This window comes from Ptiloglossa arizonensis, chromosome 9 (genome assembly GCF_051014685.1).
Source record: "Ptiloglossa arizonensis isolate GNS036 chromosome 9, iyPtiAriz1_principal, whole genome shotgun sequence".
Lineage (NCBI taxonomy): Eukaryota > Metazoa > Arthropoda > Insecta > Hymenoptera > Colletidae > Ptiloglossa > Ptiloglossa arizonensis.
In genome coordinates, this window is record NC_135056.1 from 15,525,718 (window position 1) to 15,552,586 (window position 26,869).

Here is a 26,869-nt window from a genome sequence, read left to right on the forward strand (position 1 = left end):
GGTTATGGGAATATGTTCGTTCGCGTAAAAAGAACGATCGATCGTCGTCGTACGCGCGTAATCGTAACCGTGATCGATAGATAACGATATCTTTTAGATAACTCTTCTTTCTTCGAATAGTGCGCAAAACGTGACAACACGCGCAACGCCCATCGCTTCCTCCGCGAGTAGAACCGGACAGTTTCGACACCGGTCGCCGTCACGTTCGTACCAACCTTCAATTTCGAGGGTACGAAATCGTTGGCAATTAATGGACGAGAAGAAGGCGGACGTATCGCGAGGGATCCTACGAGCTTGTAGCGCGACAGGTTTGCACGCGATCGTCGCCGGGCCACGCACGATCGATCGTGGTCACTTCTGACGATTATTCGCGTTCGAGTCCGGGAAATTGCTGCTTTGTGGTCACCGTCCTCTTACACTGTGCACACACGTGTTTCTGCGAATGTACACATTGTAGAACGAGAGCATTCGACCGTGGAGATTACACGCGCGTTCGATTCTGACATTGCTCCCGCCTCTGGATCCCGAGTCCCGGTTACACGCGACTCGCTCGGTAATTACATCCGTGGCAGTGTCCACGTTTTCAATGGATACCAGCGGCGAGTAGTTTGCGGCTACGGCGCGTACCACGTTGGTAATTAACTGTGAGCTTCGTACCGAAACCGTTTCGGGAAACGGATCTGGCGAGGCGTTTTCTTCGTCGAGTAACGCGCACCTTCGTGACCGATTACGAATCGACTTCACCGACGCGACGTCTCTATTTGTAAGCGGAGAAGCAACACGAGGACGCCTTTCGCGTCGACGCGAGATATCCGATCCACCGGGTCCCTGTTTTATATAGTTGGTCGCGCGTGTCTACACGCACCCCGATAAATTGCAAACGTTACCAACGATGAGAGATAATTTATTGGCTACGTTTACGGAAATACGTCGAACACGCGTTCACAGCGTTGATTTTTACGCGTCACGGTCAACCGTACTCGCGAGGTTCATCGCGAATTCAAAGTGGAAGCAGTGGACAGAGGGTGGCATTTTTTACTTCTTTATTACGTTTAGATGCGTGCTACTCGAGCGATTACGGGGACGAGGGTAATTTCTTGCGGAGACAAAGTTTTCCTCAATGGCTTGTCTCACTCCTATGGTAGTTTCCCTGATCGAGGCAAGAGAACCCTTACGCACTTGGAAGTATGCGACCAAAGGGAGTCTCGTTCGGGTAGTTGGTATTCACGACCAAGTTTGGGAAAGTTGTATATCGAATATCGTTACTTTTGTATTTAATTTCCAATTGCTTTTTGGTAACAAACCGATCCGCGATCAGTTTCAACCGGAGTATCATCGTTTTCTTAAGTTGTTCTCAATTTTCATCCAAAACTGGAAGACTTTGCACGAACGTACCTCCTTGTATCTACAATAGTTTTCGAAATTGCTCTCTCGAATGCCGTGGAAGGTAACCACATCCTCTAAACTCGAGTTACCGCGTCTGAAAGAAAAAAAAAAGATACGCATCCCTTACTTTTCTCCGCTCTACAAACCTGCAAAGTTTCATCACGATCGCGAAGTAGAGTACTTCGCTCGTGTTAGCAGAGGATAAAGGCGGTGGAAAGGAGTTTCCTCCTTTTTTACTATACTTATCTTACCAACGTGCTCAGCTTTTCCATCAAAAACCTTCCCTTGTATCTCGAATAATTTTTCAACATTGCTCTCTCGAATACCGTACAAGGTAATTACTTTGAACTCGAGTTACCACAGTTAGAAAAAAGATACATATTCCTTATCGACTCAGAATTCTTTCAAATTTCATCAAAATCACAAGTATGAAAGATATTTAGAACACGAGTTATCGTAGCTTAAAAAAGTATACATTTCCAAATTTCATGAAAATCACGAATACTGTAAAAGACAATCACACCCTTGGAACTCGAGTTATCCCATCTACAAAAATCTAATACACATCCCTTGTTCTCGACTTCAAAATTTTTTCAAAATTTCCAAAAAATCGCAAAGAACATTCGGGATACTTTTCTCGGATTCAGCCATGTTCCACCTCTAATCCGAGAACCACCGATCGATCGACGATCTCGCGGTGGATAATGCGGACGATCAAATATCCTTTCGCGCAGCTTGGCTAGTTAATTTACAATTAGCATCTGGATACGCAGCCTCGGCTCTGGTTCGACGTTGCAATCAATCACCGGCACTTTGAGCCGTAGGGTTATTTGCCTGGAAGCGTAGCGGGTTCGTCAGTGGATAGACGCGCGTCGCGGGTCTCCGCGGCGCGTATTTACACGCGTGCATTGCGGTCTAGCGTGAAGACGCGGGCTGGACGAGAGGAACGCGAGGACTCGGCTCGGCTCGACGCGAGGCGAGGCGGTGCGCCGTAACGCGATATCGACGACGCGTCTAATCGCGAAACAGGAAGACGTCGCGACGTTCCCTCTTCCATCGTGGAACGCGGAACGGTACCTATCGCGAGACAGACCGTGCTTCGAACCGAACGAAACGAACCGCGCGCCTGGTAGCGACTTCGAAACCGCGCCGCGGGTACCCACGTAATCGTGTCTCGTGCAGACACGTTTGATCGATCCTTGAAATTGCGAAATTGTTGCAGTCTAACCCGATAGACTGGAAGCTTCCGGAAGAACCGCTACGTCCTAACGTAACGCGAGCGGTGTGTACGTTCACCCGGTCTTCTCGATGATTTAAACGCCCGGCGCCGTGATAAAACTGGAGTCCTCGGAGAAGATACGGCGGGCAATTTAAGACGGCAGGTTACATTCGTAACCGTGGCTCGTATTATGTGCATAGGTGTTTCGTCCCGGGGAAACAAACAACTCTGGATTAATACGTTGAAAAATACAGGGGGCTAAATCCGCGTGAAGAAACGACTCGAGAACGCGGAGCGACGTCTCCACGGAGCCACGCTTTCGAACAAATCGGTGTACAATATTTACGGTGCGTAACACTTACGGAGCACTTACGTTTACGTTAGAAAGACTGCGACGTTCAACTTGTCCTGACTTTTTACTTTGGACCGCAAAGGACGAAGTTTTGAAATTAAATTATTATAGCTTTCGACGATTCGACAATTGTCGGAAATTTGTCCGGTTCTTTAATAACACAATTCAGCTGTGATCTTCCTACCGTGAAGAGAATATACAGAGATCCATTTTCTATGTTAGATCACGAGGGTTCGAATCAGCCGCGATAACAAGCACCGTTTATAAACTCGAACCCAAGGGAGACTGGTCTATAAAACATTGAACTGCACCGGTAGTCTATGAATATTTAACATCGATTCGCTCGAAAATGTAGCCACGGAGAAACGTCGTTCCGTATCTTCGACTGGTAGCTCCGCTCGACAGTGTCACCACCCTTCGCAAATGAGTTCGTCCTTACGGAGAATCGTGTCTACGTCCGACGTAATGGATACGCGCGTTATTATAAACGTATCCGCGTCTTTTCAACAGCCCCGTTGAAAAGTCTCGTGGTCGTTAGCGAGAGGGGAACTCGGTTAAAAAATCATAAAACTCGTCGGGGAGGTGACTGGCGAGTTATTTCCAGCGGAAGCCGAACAATCCTTTAAGCGACTGCGCCTTTAACTACCGTTTAAACGTTTTTATTACCACCCGTCCCGGGGAGTGATTTTTAATCACCCCCTGGGAATAATTCATCATCCGGGCGTTCTCTTAACCCGGTCGATTAATGATCCCGGCAAGATCCTGTTCCATATTTATCTCGGCCCCGTACCCGGGTCCCGCGACCCGTCGGCTCGTTGAGCAATAAATAAATTTCGTCACGCGATGCCCACAATTCTTCGGGGCGGGCAGGACGGACGACTCACTCCAGCTATTTCGCGGATCGGCACCGACCGGGGCCACCCTCTCTCGTGTACACGTTGAACCCCTCTCACCGATACGCTCGTGCTCGCTCGCGCGCTTCTGTTGGAACGCGCACAAGCGTCCGACTGTAAATCAATTCGGCGCATCGGAGGTATTTCAGTTAAATGACACATGAGTGCCCCGTGGAAGGCCCACTCGTCGTCGTCGTCGTCGTCGTCTCACCCCCGTCGCTCTCTTTCCTCTTTCGTTCGGTTCCACGTCCGATGCCACTGTCTTCGTCTTCTTCCCAACCCCGACGTTTCTCGAGCGACTCCCATTCACCTTGTTTCTCTTTCCACCCCTTCTTCTTCCAGTCTACGCACTCTGCCCACCTTCGTCACTCTTTTCTTTCTTTTTTTCTCTCTCCTCTCCCCCTTTTTATTCGTGTCGCGTCTTTCCGCCTCGTTCGTTCCACTCTCCGTCTCTCTCTCTCTCTCTGTCTTTCTGTTTCTCTGTCCCTGTTGGTCGTGCAACCCCGACAGCCTAGGATTCTATACGGTTCGGGTATAGAATTGAATGCGACGCATTGTCCGGCGCAGTCTGACCGTACGATATTGCGAGAGGAAGAGGTCGCGCCGCCGGGGTGAGGGAGAAAGAAGAGGAAGATAGCGCAGGGAGGGTCGAATAGGGCGAAGAGGAATAAGCGAGGAGGGCGCCAAGTCTCCCGAATGAAACGAGTGGAACGGGGCTCGAGTTATGTACCGTCCACCCTTGGCCAATGGGCGCGTTAAATTATGCCTTGTCTCGACCGGGACGCTGCATCCAGACTCCCAAATACACGGATCCTCGTTGTACCGCGACAACGCATCTATGCTGTACTTACGCTTTATTTTCTTCCCTAACCGTAACCATAATACGCGAAAAATCGAGCGACCGAAATTCGCGGTTAATTCCGGGGGTGAATCTCTTTAACGTCTTCGGGGTTGTATCGTTCTCGTCGAATCGCGCGAACGTTCAAACGATCGGTGACGTCGGCTTCGTTAACGCGTTGCGTATCGAGAAACTCGATTACGAATATTTCATCGGACATGTTACTTTAATTATTACTCGAGATTTGTATTTGTATCGATACTTACGGTAAAAGTTACACCCGAGAAAATAGACCGTATAACGCACTGTCCGTAGGCACTCTCGAAGAATACGTGTTCTAAAAATACGAGAATCTCTTCGGTTGTCCGCGGATTTATTTTTAAATCTCACGCTTCCAGGAAATTCACAATTTATATACGTAGAAAAAATATCAACGATCGTCTACACTCAAGATGGTGCATCTCCCTCGTGTCGTAATAAGAAAAAAAAAGCGTAATACTCGGTCGATCGGTACTCCTAAATGTTCCCTCGAAAATCGAAGTTCGCCGTTTCCGATTAGTTAGCCGGGGATTACGGTAAGTTTTATTACCGTGGCAAGGTTCCTCCGGTTCCCGAGTTTGACTTGTTTCTAATAAACGAGGATTATCCTCTCCTCCTCCACACTTTCCATCCAGAGGAGGCCGCTTTCACTTTGCACCTACGCGTAGAACGCGCGCGGAGGCACGCGCGCGACACGAGACCGCTAATTATTTTCCCGGTGCGCAATTACGCCCCGTGAAATACAAGCGGGACATAATATCCGGAAACGGGAGATGTTCCGGGCGGAGTAACGCGGCGTAATTGCCGCGCGATGTAATAAATTGCCCAACGCGTGTCTCCGTTTCGCGGCTTGTCCTCGGCCGTGTGGGAACGGTTATAATTACTCGTTGATGTTATCCGCGGGCTCGTCGCGGCTGCGAGCGTCAACGAATCGCTATGAAACGAAACTCGAAGACGAGAGAAAGAGAACGTGTCGTTCGACGTCTTTTTCCACCCGGTCGAGGATCCTCGAGCGATAAGAGGATCTCCCAGAAAAACGATTCGATCGTTCTTGGTATTTTTTCCAAGCGGATTTTCCTCCGGTGTGGACCACTGCTTCGCAAAGGAGGATTCGTGTCCGTGTAACGAGACAGGAAGAGGTCCCAGAGTTTTATAGGCGACGGGTCGCGTTAAATGCGAAAAGAACATCGACGCTGAGGACGGATGCGAGAAATTGCGATGGAACACCACCGCCGGGTTCGCGATTCAGGAATCGCGTAATGAGACCCCGAAAATATAGCTAACGACGATTGTCGAGGGTCAGTCTACCGTGGCTTAACCGTGACTGTCTATTTTTATTATTTTCCCGTTCGTACCGTCGACGAACCCCTCGGCGTTCCTTGCCTCGAGGCGGGGGTGGCCTCGAGTTTGTCGTTCCTTTATCCTCGACCGCCTCGACGCGTCGCGGCGTCGGAACAGCCCGGCGATAAATTTAAGACGCTTACTGCTTTCCGATCCCGAACGAGGAACGAGAAGCCCCGACCAGCGTCGCGTCGATGAACCCCCGAAACGAGTCTGCTCGATTTCGTGCCGCACGAAATGCTACCAGTGTCGCGAAATGTGACGTTCCGAACGTTTCCCTTTTCTCCTTACTCGTTGCTGCTCAATGACAACGTGGCTTCGCTTCGAGATTCAAGCTTTACCTCGCATTTCGACCATATTCTCCTGCGCCTCGAGACACGGTAATACGGTGGATTGCGCGCGAAATCTTCGAGAGGGTCGATCCGGTTTAGGTCCTTCTTCGAACAAGTGACGATGTACTTTGAGATTCTAGCTTTTACACGTCAGGGTACAGTGGGTTGTTGGCTAGATCTTCGAGAGGATTGGCGAGTGATTTCGTTTACACTCGAGCTTCTTATTCCAAGAGGAGACTTTGTTTAAACGGAATATTCATTGAAATACAGGCTATTACATTGTAGGTCTCGTTATTCTTGTTCTTCTCTAAATATGATCTCTCTAAATATTGGGTTGTTTGGAAAGTCATTTCGTTTTCCAAACTGGAGAATATATAATTTAATAAAATGTTTGGACACTCTAAAAAAGAAAAACAAAATGACTTTCCAAACAACCTAATATTTTACGATTCGAATTTTATAGTCTCGTGTCACATTTAAACAGAAGAAGAATCGACCAGTGGGACCGCGCAAGGCCCCAATTAAGTATATTTAATTTTTCGAATGTTCTCCGTTGCAAAATCTCTACTCGCGACTCGAACGTTTTCCAAAATCGAACAAAGTCCAATTTCTCCCCAAATTCGATTAATTGATTAAAATCGTTGCTCACCGGGAACCAGTTAGACTCTATTATCTACGCCAGAGCCGCGTAACTAGGGCCCAGTTTCCCCCACCAGCGACCTCGCGCCGGGCCTACCGCGAACCACGAACGAAGGAAGTGGAATAAACGCGACAGCCGAGCTATCGAACCGCGTCGATCGCGCGTTGTTCCGCTAACAACGATAAAAGCTTGCCAGTTTTTCCTTCGATACAAAAATTTCAACCCAACCAACACCGACACCGAACGGTGCATCGTTTCGAAGTCCCTCCGTTAGGTTTTCGTCGACGAATCGGATCGTATCCTTCGCTGTGAGCGAGCCACGAAAAATGAACGTCACGGAGAGAAAAAGGGAGAAAGCGCACCGAGAGCTTTTTAAAAAATAGCCCCGTTTTGTAGCTCGTGCAAACTGGCGGAGACGAGGGAGGGGGACTGTGTTTCAAATAAAATTCCCCGATGCTCTCGACGGTCGCGTGTTCGTACGTGATTGATATTGAAAATGTAGTTCCCCGGGCGAACTCGTTGGCATCAATTCGCCGATAACTTTTTTTTTTTTTTTTTTTTTCACCGACATCTGTTTGTTATTGCCGCGTCACGAGACAGGATATCCACGGCCCGGCGAAACGCGCGTTTTATTAGACGGAATTTCTAACTATAACGATTCGTGTCCCGGTGTCCGTTCCTCTTATTGTTTTCTCGTCGCTCCCTCGCCGACGAAATTGCGCAAATACGACCCGGTGGGTAGGTGGGTAGGTGGGTAGGGGGGACCAGGCGATGAAAGTACCGAAAGAAACGCGCCCCATGAAAACCGTCGCTTTCCCATTGTCGTGATTGCTATCGTCGCTCGAACGCAGCGCTACGAGGAAAAGAAGCGCTCGTATAATTTTATCAATTCGTAGCGAGGAAACACGCGATTTCGTTGCAAAAAATGAGCGACACCGTTTATTCGAGAATCAGATCGATCCTTGTATTCGATCGATTCCATTGAGTCTCGACGAGACTGTGCGCACAATAATCGAATCGGATTTAACGCGTCGATCGGACGCGAGTTACCGATGATTCGACACGTATGAATAATGGATAGCGTTCGAGAGAAGAAACGAGTGTGCACCGGAGGACATTTATCGGTTAAATGATAAAATAAAGAACGAGTCGATGTATCGAGCTTCCCCAATATCGCGCGAGGAAAGTGGTCGGGGGTCTGACCGTCGACCAATTGATTCTCCCTAGACTCTAACGAAAATACTCTCTCGAATCGAAGACTCGATCCGCGATACTCGGTTCTACTCGTTGTCCAAACTCTCTCTCCGTAGACCGTCTCACCCTGGCCGAAAGTGAATTCTGCGACAGTGTCTAGCCAAAGCCACCACTGTCGCTCTCGTTCGAAGGTCACGCTTTCGACGAGAGAAAAATAGGTCGGCGTTCTCACCGCAAGACCGAGCACGAGGTGGAAAAACGCAGAAAATGGAGAGCGACGGGAGAAAGTCGAGCTCGAGAGACAACAGAGACCGATGGAGATAACGAGGGAGCAAAGAGAACGGAGAACGAACACGGAGAGACCGAGAGGTAGCAGCGAGAGGGCAAAGGATAGAGAATTAGAGAGAGAGAGAGAGAGAGAGAGAGAGATTGTCAGAGTACGGTGGCACTTTCGTACGTAAAACAAGCGAAATGGTTTTGACATGAAGTGCTGGCCACCACCGACGAGAGACGTCGGGTAGGGCGGCACCGTTCCATAATCCATTGTGTCCAGTGCCAATTAAACGGTGCTGCCATGCGTATGGTCAGGAACTAACCGGTCGTTCTCAACACGATCACGGACCTCCGCTCACGCACGGTCACGCACACGCGTGTGAGAGAGCGTAAGAGGAGTGCGTAGATAGCTGGAGGAGGAGGCGAAGGCAGAGGTGGAGGACCACCGCTGATTGGGGAGCATCTGGACCTCTGGTCGTACCGGCAATTACCGGACCGGGTTACCTATAACTGTACACCGGTACACCCATACACACCGGCCAGGTTGCGGAGAGAGGCTGCGCGCGAGCTGGGCACAGGCTGTTTCATAAAATGCTCCGCGTGGATTATTGTTTATTTTCGGAACACGGCCGATGAACCTCGATCCCCCGGGACCTACGCTCCGAGAACACTTTCCAAATGGACATTTCAACGAGTGGTAGACCTGTCCTGTACAGACTTCGAGAAAGTCGGTTCTCCGTTGCAATTTTTCTTCCACGGAGTCCGAAATCGATATTACGAGGACGAAGAATGTTCTTTTGGACAACAGATTTCGAAGAAGTCGGTTCACCGTTACCGTTTTCTTCTACGGAGCCCGAAATAGATATTACGTGGAAGAAGAACGTTCTTTTGGCTAGCAGAGTCTCCGATTGAGGCCCCAATTCGATGAACGAGAGGGTATCGATCCGGTCGAGATCGTGTTGATCTCTCGAGGTACACCAAGATCTTTCGACTTAAGTGTAACATATTTAAGAAGATTCTACAGCGTTCCTATTCTACTCAGCAATTGTACCACATTCCCTCTTTATTTCGGTATTTCTTTCAACACAATACACGCGATACTCGAATTCCAATCCGATGACCAGAGATTAAACTACCTGTATCGACGAAACGAAACAGCTTCTATCGATTATTCTTCCCAGCTCTGAATCTTTCGATTAATTTTCTACACCAGCATCGCTAAAAGTTTAGAAAACCAGCTGAACGATCAACGTTATCGTTATTTCCCCGTTACTGTAACACCTACGCTCAAAGACCACACTTAGCTACGAATTTCTCCATTAATCCCCTACAAGAACACTATCTCTCGTTCTCTCTCATTCGCGAGCCAAACAACACACCGAAAGAATACGTTAGCGTTCGTTTCCCCCCAAAACGCGTCCCAGTCTCGTCGCTTCGTGGAACACCCTGTACTATATTAGTAGCTCGCGGTCGCGCGCGCGCGCGTGCTCGCTTACTCGCTCGCGTGTGCGTCGGCGGCCGCACGCCGTGCGTTATAATCGCGATGGGTCGTCAGTCGTGCGCACCGGATCAGTAGAAATCCGTTGATTGGTCTCTGCCACTTGATCCGAGCCAACTATCCTCCGAGCGGGTCCAGAGCGCGGCCGTCCGAGTTTTCTCCGTGACGATGTCTCCCCCGACTGCTGCGGTTTCCGTCGGTGCCCCTCCCGTAACCCCCCTCGACGCGTACACGCTCGTTGCACAGGGCACGATTGGTTATTCGAGACGTTCGGGTTTCCGTGCGCGACGAGATCCGATTGTTTCTGGTTTGTTTGGCGGGCGAACCTCGGGATTGGGAGACTCGATGGGAAACGGGGTCCCGCGACGTGGTTCCTGGCCTTCGAATTAAAATTCAAACAGGCCCCCCCACCCCCTCCTTCTAGATCTAACCCACCGTCCCGACATTAAACTCCCGTTTCGTCGGTGGCGACCGTGCGTTAAGGAACGGAGGAGTTCGGATGTTTGTTCTCGAGTCGTTTCCGTGGCTCCTTCGATCTCGGTATCGAGAGCGTGAACCCTTTCGGTAGTTGGATCCAGAAACGACGATGGAGGGTGAAATCGGGAGCAAAAACGTCGATTCTTACCGGGGATTGTCTCGCTGGAACTATCGACCAGGGTGGAAAACATTGCGAGGGTTACGGTCGCGTGTGTACGAACTTTGCGGGGAATACTCGCGAAGATTGTACAGGGGAGGGGTATTTCGAAACCTGGGACGTGGTATAACGTTTCGGAGCGTATGTATATAAAAAATTGACAGAGAAGGTGAGTCTTCTAATGGGAGACATTTTTTTCGAGGGGAGGATAAGGATGCAAGAGGAAGAATGTATCTTTTTTTACGTAAATTCACTGGATACTGTTTACTCCAAGTCGGGCAATTTTTTTCAACCCCACTGGTGTTCCAAATAAGCTACCGCGAAGGTTTAAATATTTTATCGTCGACTGTCGCATCGATTAATCTCGGAAAACGAAGATAACCTACTAACGCTTTCACCCGGTGGAACGTCCTACGGTGTATTCTTTGGAAAAAGTTACACAAGTAACTGGCAAACTTTCGCAAAGTCGGTTCACTCCACGATAAATTGTACACTTTAACACTAACGAAGTTCCGACGATAAAAGAAACCTTCTCGAGTCTTCCCGCTGTAAACGTTTCAAAACGATCATCTTCGAAGATCACCGTACCGATTCGTTCGTTTCGAAGACCGGAGTATTTCATCGACGCTTTCGCATAATAAATTACATCAACCCTTAACAACAACTACCAGTAAACCTTCGCGAAGTCGATTCACTCCAGTAAAATCTACGTTTCGACAGCCTCGAAAACCATCCGGTTTCAACGAAATTCCAGATGAAATAAAGTCACGATGAATCGTGAACGTGGTGCACCGAAGAAATATTTCGATCGCGAGAGCGTGAAAATCGTGAAACTTTCGAACGGTATAGAACCTGGACGAGCGTTTACGGGGGTAAGCTCGTGGACACCGTACCCCTCGGAACAGCGAACGTTCCGTCCGTGACCATTTGTCGTCGCGTTCTCCTCCTATCGAAAATGCATTCGATGCAAGATGCGCGGAGGAGATAGCGCGACCGGAGCACGTACAGTTCGAGCTCTCGTTTCTGCGCTGACACACGATTGCTCCATTCATCGTGGAGGCGAAACGTATTACGGTAAGGATCGCGCGGCGCGGCACGGCGCGGCAGCTCGCAGCGGGTACACCGAGCGATGCAGATGTAATCGCGATATCCGCGTTTGTTAATGTAAATCCGAGGCGCTACTGGCATTTATAATGCGGCCTGCCCCGCGCGCCTCTCTCTGTATTCGCGGCTCGTCTTCCATCGCGCCACCCCGATCGTCGTTCTAATTGTTTACGATTGTTCGTGTCCGCGTGTCCAGGCGAACGACTCGATATTTTTCGACAACGATCGTTTCCTTTGTTCCCCTTGCGTTTTCCTATTTCTTTTCTTTTTCTTTTTCTTTCTTCTTTTTCTTTCTTTTCGCGCATTTGTTCTCCTCTCCTTCGTACATTTCTTTCTCTCGATAAGCAACCGTACGAGAAAGCGAGCCTAATGGCGTCGACTTACGTCCAGGCTGAGATATCGTTACGAGATACGGGAATCGCGTAGGTTACTCGATACCAATCCTTTTAATCGACGCCGGAGAGTTTAACGTCGCTCGTATTTCATCGACGAGTCCGTGCGTCGCGTCGGGATTAAATTCGTCGGATTTATCGCGCGCGAAATATCGAATTCATGTTTTCGATCTTATTGAAGCAATCGAGCGATATTACGCGGCGATAAACTCGCGCGAACGCCGAGAGTGTTTCTACACGGGGCGCACGAAGCGCAAGCGTTTCATTTTTTTCGTTTTCCAAGCGGGTTGTCGACTCGTTACCTATTTCGGAAATAGCCTGCACCGTGAATCTGCGAAATGTTCGCAGATATTATCGATGGTGCGATAACGTTAAAATATACGTTTAGAGTTTGCTTCGAATATTTAGCTGTATTTTGAAAATACACACGTAGAGTAATCGATACTTCGATTCTTATACAACGAACTCCGTCTCCGGTGCGTCGAATTTTACTATAGAGCAGAAACGTTTAAATTACCGTCAAGGGAGAACATTCTGTACAATTGCACAAGCACGTGCACTTATCGATTCCCGTTGAATATTTACAAGCAACGGAAACGTACGTACGTATACCAAAAGGACGTATTCTCAGGAAGAACGAGGAGTCTACGGAGAATCGTCCGCGAAGAAACTGGCCACCGCTTGGACACCAGCTGGGGCACCCTCTTGATCAATTGATCAATTAAAATCTACGGTCGTTAAGCGACGATTCCGTGACACGAGCGTGCCACGACTCGAACGGACGATGGTCATCGAAGCAATCCCGGTGCGAGCGCTCGATTCTCGGATTTGCGACTTGCGTCGGTGCCCCCGAGAGTATCGTGACGTTGACGATTGATTTAAAAAGAAAAAAAAAAGGAAGCGCCCGCAGCCCGTGACGATTCGAGCCCGCGAGAACTATCCGGTCGTCTCCTGGGATATTATTACGCGGTTTTAAACGTTGGTATCTCGTTCCACGAACAATTCTCCCGGTCGAAAATTGCAGGAAAGCCGGACCGGGTCACGCGATAACGATAATCAACGGATACGGGCGTGGAACCAGCGGGCGTTAAGAGTCCGGGAGCGTCGCGACACTAAAGCTCGAAGATCCTCAAAATAAAAGGGAAGAAAGAGGAGGCTTCTCGCGAGACGACGCTACGCGATATGAATCTCCAATCTAGCGTACTCCATTTCTCCTCCTCCTCCTTCTCCACCTCCTCCTCCTTCTTCTTCTGCTTCTTCGTCTTGTCCTCTTTCGTCCCTCGATTCTCTCCCTCCCTTGTCCAAGAACTGCGTCGCGATCGCGGCGCACGGGCAAACCAGTTTCCTAATAAAATAATAAAAGCCCTTTTCTCGCAGGAAGCAAAACGACGAGAAGAACGTGGCCGCGCATATACGTGTGGGCCCCGACGTTGCATACATATGCATGCACGCGCGCCGCCGGGTTGGAAAAAGAGCGAGCAGAAGTTGTAGTAAAAAGAGGAGAGCTCTCTCTCTCTTTCTCTCTCTCGTCCCTCTTCGTCCTCCTCCTCCTCCCGGAGTGACTCAGGAGGGTCGAATAAAAAAGGAAGAGGCGGAAGGGCGCAAGAAGGTAGGAATAACGGCCGGGGGTATGGGACGCACGTGGTCGACACACGTGTGTCCACGTGAAATGGCCACTTCGCGGCAAGAATTGCCTTCGGCTTCTACCTTCCGTCGATTTCAACGCTCGATTAGTCGCGGCGCGTCCTCGGCGAAGTGTCGATGCACCCGCGAGGATTTCTCCGCGAGTATTCGGTCTTTCTGTGTCATCGGGCACCGTACGCTGTATATTCCCTGGATAACTGATACAGTCTCGTCCCGGATAACCGAGACGGGATCGTCTCGCTTTGCTCGTTCAGCGTGAGCGATAACGCAGGATCCTTATGGGAATATACAGGATCTCTGAAACCTTTTCTCTCCAGTTTAAACTTACCGGATCAACGTTTTTATATTTGTCTTTGCTACGAGGTCTTCGCGCAGAACATTTCTCGAACGTGTATTTTCAATGCGTGGAGTAATTCTATCGATACCACCTACACCGAGTAATTCGATCTTTTCGTATGGAAATTCAGAAAAATTTGTAACATCTTGCACGCATCTAAAGAAGTACTTACCGTACTTCAATTTTGTTTGCAATTTACAAGAGTATCGTAGGGTAAAGTTGAAAAGATATCAACCTTCTCGAAAGTCTCGCGTTTTTTCACGCGATGAAGACAATAATGCGGGGATTTGGACGATTCCGTTTACCCGAGACACCCTGTAGCTTCGCTCGGTCTCGAACCGAGGAAGGTTCCCGCTCGAGCAACGACTGTCGATAGAATTTTGTTCGCCCGGTTGTAGTTCACCGTTCCGTCTTATTTGATACCGAAGACGGGACGGATTCGCGGTACGGCGCGATCCGAAGCCGCGTTTAACAAGTTATTCGCACCGCGGAACACGTATCGGCACGCGATCGCGACAATCGATCCGCGCGGCAACAAATAGACGTGAACGACAGACACCCGATCGGCGCAATAAGACGCTCGACGCTCGCCACGGTATTTACGAAGCACACGGGGGCCCCCGCATAAATTCATTTATCGAGAAGTTATCGATAACAGTCGATGGCAATCGGAGGATTTATAGCGCCGAGAAACCCTCTCGGTCCGCATCCGATCGCTATTCTCCCGATGATTTCGTACACGCGCGTATATATTCCGTTACTCCCCCATATTCTCCACCTTCTCCCCCGGTACGGCGATTCTTGGCGGTTTTGCTCCCTTTTCTTCCGCGCCGTGTTATTATCTGGTCCCTTCCCCGGCCTACGATCGTCCGGAGCACGGTATCGAGATCGAGCAATAATTCCTCGTCCTCTCTCTCCGTTCCTCTCGCGCGCGGGGCGAGAAAAACGATTAAAGGTTCCCCGTAATTATTTTCGTCCGTCGATTGAATAAACGTTACCCCCTCCTCGGGGGGTCGGTTCAATTGGGATTACTCTGCCTTTTCCGCGACCTCTTCCCTAGCTCCGCCTTCCTCCTGGGCATTAAATACAGTTTAATGAGCGTAATGGCACTTTAATCCTTCTCCGGGGTAAGTACGCCTTTGAAGTACGGGGGTACGTCGAAGAAAACTCTCTCTACCTAATCGTCGTCGTCGTCGTCGTCGTCGTCGCCGCTTCTCTCGCCGCGAAACCGGTGCTTACCTCCGACGTCGTCCGCGTCGCACGACGACGACGACGACGACGACGACGACGAACGTAGAAGGAGGAGGACGCGGAAACTTTCGCGGAAAGTTTTCCTCCGTATAACCAGCGGTTAACCAATGGACGGCTGTCTACTAGTTACACCGTAGTCGGTTAAACTCCGAGCCCGAGCTTCGGCGACAACTTAAATCGTTATATCGGATTACCCTCCCCCGGACCCCACCCCCCTCTCTTTCTCTCGGTCGGGATAGTAAGAATATCTCGAACTGCGCTCGCAGGGATCGGCAATTTATCAGACTTTGCTTTTCCGATCGGTGCTCTCGTTCTTCGAGCAATTATAACTTAAGTGATTGCAAACTTCCACGCGGAAAGTTTGTACCCGCAGAGATTGATAAAGAAAAAGAGGAGACACCGGGGGTGGCGGTGGTGGCGGCGGCGGTGGCGGTGCTCGCTCGCGAGTACCGAGGCGTTGGCTATCGAGAGTACCGGAGAGGACGGGACGCTCGCGCGAGAAATAATAATAAAGTTTAATATTTAATCAGAGTCGATCGGGGGATTCGGACCGCTCGGCCCTGTAATTGTTTTATCGTTGACCCGTGAGCGAGACCCGTGCTCTGTCTCATTACCGGGCCAACATCGCCGTTATTATCCAATTAGCATTGCGCAACGCCGTGCGCATGGCTCCACGTGAAACGGAAGCGGCGTATTAGAAACTTTCACGGGAAGGCGTGCATTAAACGATTAGCCGTGGAACGCGCGAGATTTTTATCGTGGAACGCGCGCACCACCGCGCCGGAGAAACCTCGACGTTAACGATCAAATTCCACTGAAATTGAAAAAAAATCGTCGCTCGAAAAGTTTAGCGACCGTGGTGTTTTCCGATCGATTTTTCTTATCGGTGAAGTTTACCGAGATTCGGTAACGGGGACCAACGAAATCACGCCTTGGGTCCAAACCGACCCAAATATCTCCAGCAAAGATTCTATCGCTTCGTGGTACTTCTCCCAATTTTCAATGTTAGTTACGCCAACGGTACAATCGGTTACGAGAATTTAAATACTCGATCGAACTTTTCTCAACTTCCAAGGGAAAGTTGCACGAACGATACAATCGTGACAAAGTGCTTCTCTTAATTTCTCTACAAAGATTGTAGCAACATTGAACGAGTTTCTCCGGGTCTGAGAAGACCCAGTCTCGGCAAGGTTCCACGCGAGTCCCGATACCGATCCGTAACCGAGTACATTTATCCTCCGCCGGGTTAGGTTAATAACAGCGTGTAGCCGCGCCTCGCCTTTGCCCCGTAACTGTATATTTATCTCCGTTTCTATCCGTATATCATTTAATTCCTCCGGATCCACCTTATATACAATTCTGGCGCAATAAAGAGTTATCGTTATTATTACTTGTAATTGTCCGTGCCGCGAATTACGATCGTACGGGGCCACCGCGTTTTTATCACGTGGAAATCTATTAATCCTATCGCTCGTTAATGATCGAGTAAGTGGCCGGAGCGCGCGGCCCGAGACCGACTTCCGTGTACATAATTCTATTTCAGAAGTATCTTAATACGTTAGATTGGCCGACACGATTGCGTGACGAGGCACGGTGAAGAAAAAGAAAAAATCATCCAGTGCGTTTACGCCCGTGGTTCGCGATTCAATTAACCGCGCCACTTTACGCCCCGAGAACGACAAGTTTCACGGAAACCTGCGATGTTGTCGCGTTCGGAGCGATCCGTACTCGCGTTATCGCGTTCACCGAAATAAAGCCACGAATCTCCCGAACGCGAACCAACTATCGGCTGCGTAACCGTTTTCCCCGGTTATCCACCGTGCTATCCCATTACCAACCATCGCCGCAATTATTATCCAATTAGTACTGCGTAACGGTTACCGCGTATACCGTTCGGAAAACCAAAACGGGCTCTCGGTTCGCGGCTACGGATTTAAAAGATTTCAAAGGAGGGGATGGAAGGGTGGGGGCTGCGAAGAGAACTCCGGTGCTGTGAAGAGAGCAGGAGCCGAGAACACCGAGAGAATAGAGCTTCGATCGAGAAACATATCCCGTGATAGTTTCAGTCGCGAAATATTCGACGAAATAAGGAACCCCAGAGTGCGAGAGAAAATACTTGACGATAGGGTGAATGTTAGGTTTAGATCGTATATTGTAGAAAGAAGGAAACATCGGTACTTGACGAGTACATCGGAGTACCGCTTGCAAGTAGAATGTGGACAGGATCGGGTGATTTACGCAGTCTTTCAAGTCTGACCAAAACGTCTGACCCGATACGGTTCTCGATTCCTTCCAGGATCTCTCTCGCTTCCTACGATGGATGCAAAACTCCAGAACCATCTCAAAATTTGCTAACACACTTCATGGAACAGAATAACGCAATGCTCTCGACGCTTGGACGATTTTGATCCCCTCGAGTGTCCGGTGGATATCGATATTTCTACGTGTATTTTTGGTTTCTTGGCTCGTTCGCGGGGTTTCGTTGAAATCGATGCGTAACAGTTCGCGGCGCTCGGCGCGCGGTCCCCTCGCGAGAGCAGCGCGAATGACGAGGAGAGTACAGCGCGAGAGAAGCACGAGAGGAGAGAGCGGCGGGGTAAGGTCAGTGCCGTGGACATAATATGGTTAGTGACCGCGTGACGTCACATAGGCACCACGTGACCGCGATAAAACAAGCTGCCGGGGAGGAGTGGGGATACGCGGGGCCGGTCGGTGGGACGAATCGTCGGAGCTGCGCGGCGGTGAAGCGCGGTGCGCGGGGCGCGCAGGGTTACTGGCGCGGGGAATGGGCCGTAAGGGGAGTAACGCGGTGTGTGGGGTGCCGGGGATCCGTGACGGGGCGAGACGAAAGGGGGAACCGCGTAGTACTACGCCTCGTACTACACGTGCGTGCGTGTGTAAGACGATAACGAGGATACACGCATTCGCTCGTGGCGGACACGCAGTCCCGCGCACACGAGGAGAGCGAGAGAGGACGAGGGAGCGAAGACCGAGCGACCGAGAGAGAGAGAGGAAGAGCGAGTTCCTCGATGCACGAAGCGCAATAAGAGAGCGCGATTAGAGTCGGCTTACGCGCCACGGCCGGGGACGCACGGACCTCGTGTTTGGAGATCGGTTTAGCCGGTGGATTCGTATGTTCGACGCGATGTTTCGTACGTAGCCTGGGGTTGTTAACCTCCACGGGGCCCACGGCTCGGCTCCTGGAGGCCCGTGATACGATTACACCAGCGCCAATAATAATTCTACACGCTCGATTATCGTCGAGACTCGTGACCGTCGCCACTTTTCAAATTTAGAGGGGCTTTAGAGATTTCATCGGCGACGAAACTGTTCCTCGACAGTTTTCTTCCATCTGTCGCGTCTTTGTCGATCGTTTCGATCGATTTTGCAACAGACACGATTACCAGACTTGGAACATTCCACGTGAAACCAGCGAGAGCGGACAACGCGTACGATTCATTTTGTTTCTCAGTTGCAATCTTCGCGACACCGATGCAACGGTTCTCGTTCGAGACTTCGAAATCGTCTTACGGGAGTCGTTGCAGTAGGCTTCGGTATCGCCCTGGTTGGAATTACATCCACGTGTTATTGTAGTTCGCGAAAATGGCGCAAGCGTACACTCGAGCGTTGCGACACTATTTCCTACGACTGCGTAACAAATCGTCGACCACTAGGAAAGATATCGATTTCTCTCGAAAATTTTACCGACTCGCTATATTAAACGTAAAAATCACGAACAAGCGCTATCGTATACGTCACCTTGTACGATGGAGAAGCAAAGCGAACTAAACGAATTTTCGTACAAACGCGATGGATTAATTTCGGTCTCGAGATTCGTAGAAACAGCGGGAACGATTAGGCGCGCAAAAAGTTCCCGATCCCCGTTATTTCTAAACGGGGTGACTCGCCCGATGTAAAATATTTCCAGCCTGACGTTAACGCGTGCAATAACTTACACTCGGCCGTGCGCGATATGCAATTGCGGCGTCGAGTGCACGCGTTGCGTAAACACGGTATATTATTTCATGTAATTCGACCGCGTATTCGTATAAATAAAGCCGTGTACGTACAACCGAGCGGCGGTGGACATCGGCTTCGAGAGGCTCGAGACGAGAATCGTCGATCGGCTTCGCATCGTTCGTTGACGGCCGTGCGTTTCGTATCGTCGAACCTCGCGATGGAGGAAAATAAACGAAACGTAACCGGAAAGCTCCGTTGAAAAATTCCCTCGCTGGTAAATAAATAACGCAAACGGGCCTGGTAGCCCTCTGTTCCACGCGATTCCGTTATTCGCGTATCTGCGCGATGATTAAAGCAGGAAGAAACGGGCAGAGCACCGGGTGACTGGATGCCGAGTCGGAAAAAAAGATCGGAGGAGGAAGGGGCGGCGGTGCAGGAAGATTCGCGTCGAAGCAACCGATAAGGAATTTTGCACGACGAGGAGTGGTAGCTTCCGTATCGAGAAAGGATGTCGCGTGTGCGTGGGTGGACACGTAGACGAGGCCAGGGACGCGTTTTGTTTATCGTCGTCGTGGTCGTGGTCGTCGTCGTGGATTTGGCGAACGCGAAACTTGAAGACCGTTGTGTACGGAACCGCGATGTTCTCGTCGGGATCGAAACGAGCGCGATTCGAGTTGCGACACTCCCGCTTACGAATTACGTACAATACTAATCTCGAGAGCCGCTCGTCACGAAGTATACCCGGCGTTGCGGAGTTTTAACGACGCGTTTCGAGACTTCCGTTTCGGTAAGTCCCTCCGCGGTCCCCGATAAGGCGCGTGCATATTTCGCGTAGCGAGTTAGGTATTTTCGTAGCGGTATTTCGATGGGTAATAACGCAGCCTGGAACGCGCGCATTCGGCATAATGTATTCCTCGATATTTCGACGCGGTCGTCTCGCTCGTACCGTTTCCTCGATACGGCATCTGCAATTCAGATGCGCCCGCGTCAATCTGATCGTCGCGGAATAGTCCGCGTCGAGAAGATATTGTCGTCCCTTCGAACGGGCTTTTTAAAGCGCATCGACACGGGGACGGAAGGAATTCAACCGGCAAGGGACGTCGAAAGATGCGCGGAACGGTTGTAACGCACGCCCGTATACGCGTACAGGATGCAGCAACGGAGACGGGACAAGGATCGGAATTAAATTTACAACGCGAGTTCTTTTCTCGACGATGACGACGGTGCTTCGATCGTCGAGCCTTGTTGTCAAGTTGACGCTCGAAACCGAGAACTTGGCACGTGAAACTTGACGCTCGGAACTCGAGACTGGGAACTTGGGATTTGGTACTCGACGCGCGGGACTCGGGACTGAGAATTCCAGATTTGAAATTCGAGACTCGAGACTTACAATCGGAGTCTCGGGACTCGTGACTCGAAACTCCCGCGAAATTTGGAAGAATGGTACCGGTTCGTTGTTAAAAGCGACACTCGATGAGGGAGACGTCGATTGAACGATCCGCGCGACCTTGAGGTGTGGACGAAATGTCCAGAGGCACGATAAAATCTGTATATCGGTCAGCGAAGTCGAGGGCAAAGGTCGATGAAAAAAGGCGGGACGGAGAGGCTAGAAGGTCGCTAATGGAAACGTCAAAATGTAACGGCGCTACGAGGCACGTATAAACGCTCGGTTGTTCTGTAATAATGCCGGTATTGTTGAGCTTATCAAGCGAGGCTAATTGGACGCGAACAGCTGGGCCGGCTAGTTGCTGTTCTACGACGCTCCGAAGCGACCGTCGCCTCTACTTTACACTGATAATGTAATGGGACCTATCTGGAACACAAAAGCCGACAATAGTTTAATGGATTTGTCTCGAATTGTCACCGAGCGTCAAAACAAACCGATGGCGGGATCGGGGGAGCCTGAATTGTTCCCTCGACAATGTTCGGCATTAAATGCATAATTATTGCAACGCGAGCTGTTAACGTCGTAGCTGCGTACTCGTGCGTGTGATCGGTGGTCAGTGGCGGGTGATTGGCGATGCTGGCGAGGCTTGTGTATTCAAGTATACAGGACTTCTGTTCCCGTGCTTCAACCGCGATCGTTTAGGGAAATAACTACATTTCCGTATGTCTTTGTTCCAAGGGGAATGACTGAGAACTCGATTGTACGTAGAAAGGGGAACTTCGGAGCTTCGGAAATTAAGAACTTGAGAATTTGAGAACTTGGGGACTGGAGAACTTGGGAACTTGGGATAATGGGAATTTGGAAACTTGGGGATTGGGATAATGGGAATTTCGAAAGTTGAGGATTAGGATAATTGGAATTTGGAAACTTGTAAACTTGGGAACTTTGGACTTTGGAACTTTGGACTTTGGAACTTTGGACTTTGGAACTTTGGACTTTGGACTTTGGACTTTGGAACTTTGGACTTTGGAACTTTGGACTTTGGAACTTTGGACTTTGGAACTTTGGAACTTCAGAACTTTGGAACTTCAGAACTTCGGAACTTTGGGACTTTGGGACTTTGGGACTTTAGAACTTTTGAACTTTGAGACTTTCACACTTTGAGACTTTGAAACTTTGGAACTTTGGAACTTTGGGACTTTGGGACTTTGGAACTCGGAAACTTGAGACTTTGGAACTCGGGAACTTGGGAACTTGAGAACTTCGAAACTTTGGAACTTGGGAACTTAGGAACTTGAGACTTTATTCAAAAAGAGAAGTATCTTCCTTTTCGATAATTAAGCAGTGCGAGGAAACTTCGTTTCGCGAACTGTCATCGTGAATCGTTCGCTGTTAGGCTCGCGAAGGGGGATAAAAATAATTCAGAAACACGAGGCTGTGCGTACTTCCTATTGCGATGCACGCGCGTTCAATCGTCACAGAACGGTGGATAAATATTAATAAAACGCGATCGACGATAAACGCGCGATAAAAAAAAAATTCAACATCCTCTAACCTCGGGCCGTTGAAAGCGGTTTCTCATGTGTCTATTAGAATCTTGACCTTTCTTGTCGTGGATCTATTCCTTAGTTTTTCATCCGTCTATTAAAAGTCGTATCGATGCGGTTCTTTTTTGACGTTTGAACTTAACACATGGCGGTTTATCTTCGCGTCTCGAAACACGAAGCAAACAAGTATCGGAGTTGTTCGCGGAAAATCGGACAAACAAGACGTCGCGATATTAATCGCTTTTTGTAGGAAGCAATATCTCGATATTACCGGTCGCCACGTGATATTCAATGTCGAAGCCGAATAACATCTGGTAATAATCTGCGATAGATTCTATCGTATACGAATGACGCGCAACGAACAAGTCGTCGCGTTATTTTCGAGTCACCTTCGCCTCCTCGAGCGTTATACGTAAGCTCGAAACTCTTCTTTCTATGCATTTAAAACGCACTGTCTTATCGTCGCTTCTCCGCGTTGTATTTCGAAAGCCGTTCATAATACACGAGCTAAATATTCAGTAAACACGTTTAAGAGCACCGTACGATCCAATGGCCTCGAGCGTGCTTGTCAGTCACTCGAGTTTTCCGCGACGCGTAAACTCAAACTAGTTCAAGCTACACCTGAGAATTCCCGCTGCCGGCTAAACGAAAAATTAAATAACATTCCTCGAGGATAGGGACGATTAATTCGCGAGATCTTTTCAAGTCGTTACGGAAACGTTCAAACGTTGCGGGAGAACGTGTACGATATTCATGCGTGACCTGGAAACGATAACACGACAACTGGATACGAGACTCTTGGCGTTCCGTCGTTCGTAGTTTTATTTCCACGCGGTGCCACGGCTCTGGAAATAGAAATTTCCTACTCGTCTGTATCGATGTATCACCGTATTAAATCCGTTGACCGAGGACGAACAAACTCGCTCGTACTTGTTCGTATTTTCCGCCATCGTGTCTGTTCCGAACGGTCCAAGTACCGCGTCTGCCACTAGTCTCTCCCCGGAGTATGTATCAATTTGTGACGGTTGCGGTACTTAACTCGCGGGCTCTGCAATTTCTCGATAAAGTAAATCTACCGTCGGGAGTTGAAGAGAACCATCGTTGGTGGTACTTTCCTAGAGAGTACTAGATGTTCTTGCAACCGATGCGATGCTTTCTCTGTAAACTTTGTAACTTCTCGATCGTAAACGCCGATGTACTGTTCGGAGTAGAAAAGAACTCCTCTGGAGAGTGTAGTGGTCGATCCGTAAAAGACTTACGAAAGGTGTTCCACATCGACCAATGGCGAGTTCAGACTTCCACTTAATATTTTAACTAAAAATAAGTAACACTAGAAATAATTTCTGAAGGTTACATCGATCCTAAAAATTTGTTAAATCGTGGTAATTTAATCCACATCGTCGACACGCTCGATTTTTAGAAATCGGCCGCAACTCGGTCCATCTCGGGTATCACTTGTCTCGGGCCACTTCATCCCTTGCGATCGATCGATTGTTCCTCGAGATCGTGGTTTACACGCCATAGGAACACTCGGAGGTCCCCGTAGTGCACCGGAGAACGGGTGCATCGTGGACGTGCATCGCGAGCAGCGAGAGTAATAATAGCTGGAACCTCGCGATAGAATTTCGGGTAGCCGAACGGTTCGTAAGAAGCGGGCGGGAGTCGCGTTGTTGTTTTGTCGTCGGGAAGATTGACGAAAACTGAACACCGTCACGTGTACGCGCGCATGGCTTACACGTGGATTCGTCGTTAGCGGCCATGTGCGATTTCTTGCCCCCGTGACGCAATTATCGCGTTTTTGGGCTCGTTACGCGCTCGACGGTTCGCCTCGTTTTGTTTCCGCGCTCCGTTTCCAAGCTTCCATCCGCGAATCGTCGCGGAACGTTGACCGTTAAACGGCACTCGTCCCTCGAGCGAAAAAAAAAGAAAAATTCAACAGATTCCAGAGCAAGGAGAACGCTCGTCCATTGTTTAATCGCGGAATTGTTCGATCTCCCGCGATCGAAGCGGAGAACACGATTTTCGATAGCGGAGTGCAATCGTCGACGCGTGCAGAATTATTCAGCTCCGCTCAGCGGTCGTTTCGCGAGCGGAAGAAACGCGACGAGCTTTATCGTGCTCCTCGCATTTTTCGCCGGAGTATCGGGAAGCGCGATTATGCTCGCCGTTTGAACATTACGCACCGGGGGCAAACGATTACGCGCCAGGCGTTTGGTTTTTGCGCTTTAGAAAATATTTGCACGACTAACCGCGATTATTGGCGTTATTAATTCAACCGTGCCTCTTCACCGTGATCGGGGAGGATACCAACCGGGATGAACGACGAAACGGGTGCACGGAAAGAGAAAATTCGCAACAGGAATGCACCGATACGTGTAAAACGTGGAGAAGCGTTAATCGTGTGAAATTCTAGCACGAAAAATAGTATAAGTAGATCCAATGAATAGAATAAAAACCAAAGATGTGATATAATCTACCGTGTAGAAGTGTCGGAGAAGAATCGTAGAGATCGATGCGATCGGATACGTTTATCTAAAAATGAAGCAACCGGATCGACTCGAGATTCGAGTCGACTCTTCCACGATTTTCCATCCAAGTATCGATTCCAACTATTCAACGATGCTCGTGCAGCGAGGAATTGTACACCTCGTGGAATGGTGAAACGAAATTCGTGTCGGTCCGGCCGATAGTCGCGGGTCCGTCGAAACGAGCGAATATATTAACTACCGCGATACTCGATAATGGTCAAGTGGACGACTTTAATAGAATTAAACTCGAGTAGAGTTTCGTGTTGATTTTAACGAAATCTCGGCCGTCTCGGGGAGTACGAGGCTGGCTGGCTGGCTGGCTGGCTTCGCTCGAATCCGAAACTTCACCACCGGTTCTCTCGCCTCGGTTTATCGAGTTCGAAACTAGTCGAGCGTCCAATCGGGAGGAAGCGTCGCTGCAAAGTCTGTCTCTACGGAGACCCGGGCCTGTCCTTGGCTACGGCTAAATTAGTCGATAAACCCCGGTTTAAAGTTTCCAAACTTCTAAACACCGTCGGTTTTGGCCACCGTCGCCGCGTCACACAGAAACCAACCCCGGCCAGGTTCGCCGAGACAAACGCGAACCTGACCCACCCACCCGCAGCGTGGGAGAAAAATAAAATAAAGGGCAACCCGGCATCGTGGCGGTGGGGAAGGGTTGACCCGACCGGCCATGATGGGAAATTAAAGCGCGCGGAATGCCCGTAATTCGAATTAATCGCTCGTGCGGGACGACAACTGTCCGCTCGGGTGGCTCGATCGAAAAGCGAACACAGTCGATTGAAAATATCTCACCGGGACCGTACCAGGTATTGTTCCCTCGCTGAGAAAGAGCATCGAGCACCTTCCGCTTCGGTGTTTCGCTACCGGTTGATATAGATGCCCATTGGCATTCTTTCCGCGAGAGAAGCGCGACATCCTCGATAGCTGCGAGCACGCTGCCATTCTTTCCGCGAGGAGAACGGATTCCGCGCGGAAGGAAGAGGGGAAAATAACGAAAACGGGTCGTTGAGAGAACATAACGCGAAAGATAACACTTTTTCCACGAGTAATCGAATTAACTTGGATAATTCTACCGTTATCGGGTCAATGGATAATTTTCTCGTTGAATACAATATGCACCGAGAAGTTTCGCTCTTTCGTTCCCGAATTTTGAAAACGAAACAAGTATTTACTTACCCACTAACGTCGCGACAATCTAAACCGACGATCTTTCGCAGTTGGTCCGAGTACCTCGACCCGTAAAGTTCAATCTCCGTAGGGTTCGGTGAAAATTCGTTTCGCCCTCTATCCGCGCGTCGAATCGTTACCCGGAGATCCCTTCTATTTAAATTCCAATTCGCTCGACGTTGAAAATCAGGTTACAGACGGCAGCCACGCACCACGGTGCACCACCGCGCTCTTCCACCCTCTTGGGTCCGCGTCGATCGTTGAACACGCTCGAAAAATCGGTGCTCGAGATCTCGCGACCCGGCGTTCCGTATTCTTCTTCTTCTTCTTGTTTCCCTCGTGGGTGAGTAACGTTCGCGCGTCTCATTCATCGCGGCCGCGTAATCGAAGCACGCGGGTTGTCTCCATCGCGTTGGGAATCGCGCGAAACGTCGAACGGTGACACCGAGCGTGTCGCGATCGGTGCGTTATCGTTGGCGAGCATTCACGGAATCCGTGGGATCGCGTATCCCCGCGTTTCCTGGAGATAAGTTCGGCCGCGAGCGTGCAGGGAAAATCGGCACGCGGGCAGCCGGGACGATCGATCGTCGTGGCATCGAATTTCATTAGCCGGTCCCGGTTAGTCAACACCGGGAATATAAATCTCGTCGAGAGCGTCGGCGCGGAATAGTTTGAGCACGCGTAACGCTAGATAGCGGTTATCAGCAGTTTTTTGCGAAGCGGATCGCCGTCTCCTCGTTCCCCATTGGACGTTACGGTGACTCATTTGGCGAGCAATAATAACGCTCTTCTCCGCGGTCCTCGGGTACGTCGCGTCGTCGTTTCCCCCACCACTGTTTCTCTCTTCGGTTCGCGATCCCCCACCCTTGCCCGTTTCGCTTCTTCGTCTCGTCTCGTTTCGTCTCGCGGT

At 49.8% G+C, this 26,869-nt stretch overlaps 1 protein-coding gene and 1 long non-coding RNA gene across 2 annotated transcripts in view; both read right to left on the reverse strand.

The window, feature by feature from the left end:
• LOC143151734 (uncharacterized) overlaps positions 1 to 10,362 on the reverse strand; it is a 35,074-nt gene extending 24,712 nt beyond the window's left edge. Inside the window, exon 1 of the mRNA XM_076321154.1 lies at positions 5,278 to 10,362. Within this exon, the coding sequence (XP_076177269.1) occupies positions 5,454 to 5,915 (462 nt within the window). The 5' untranslated portion in view covers positions 5,916 to 10,362 and the 3' untranslated portion in view covers positions 5,278 to 5,453. The remainder of the gene's footprint in view (positions 1 to 5,277) is intronic.
• On the reverse strand, positions 1,027 to 26,654 carry LOC143151735 (uncharacterized). The gene is made up of 2 exons (XR_012993416.1): positions 25,969 to 26,654; positions 1,027 to 1,480 (listed from the first exon to the last, which is right to left on the reverse strand). It is a non-coding gene; the product is annotated as an uncharacterized LOC143151735 (long non-coding RNA).
• Positions 26,655 to 26,869: the final 215 nt, after the last annotated feature.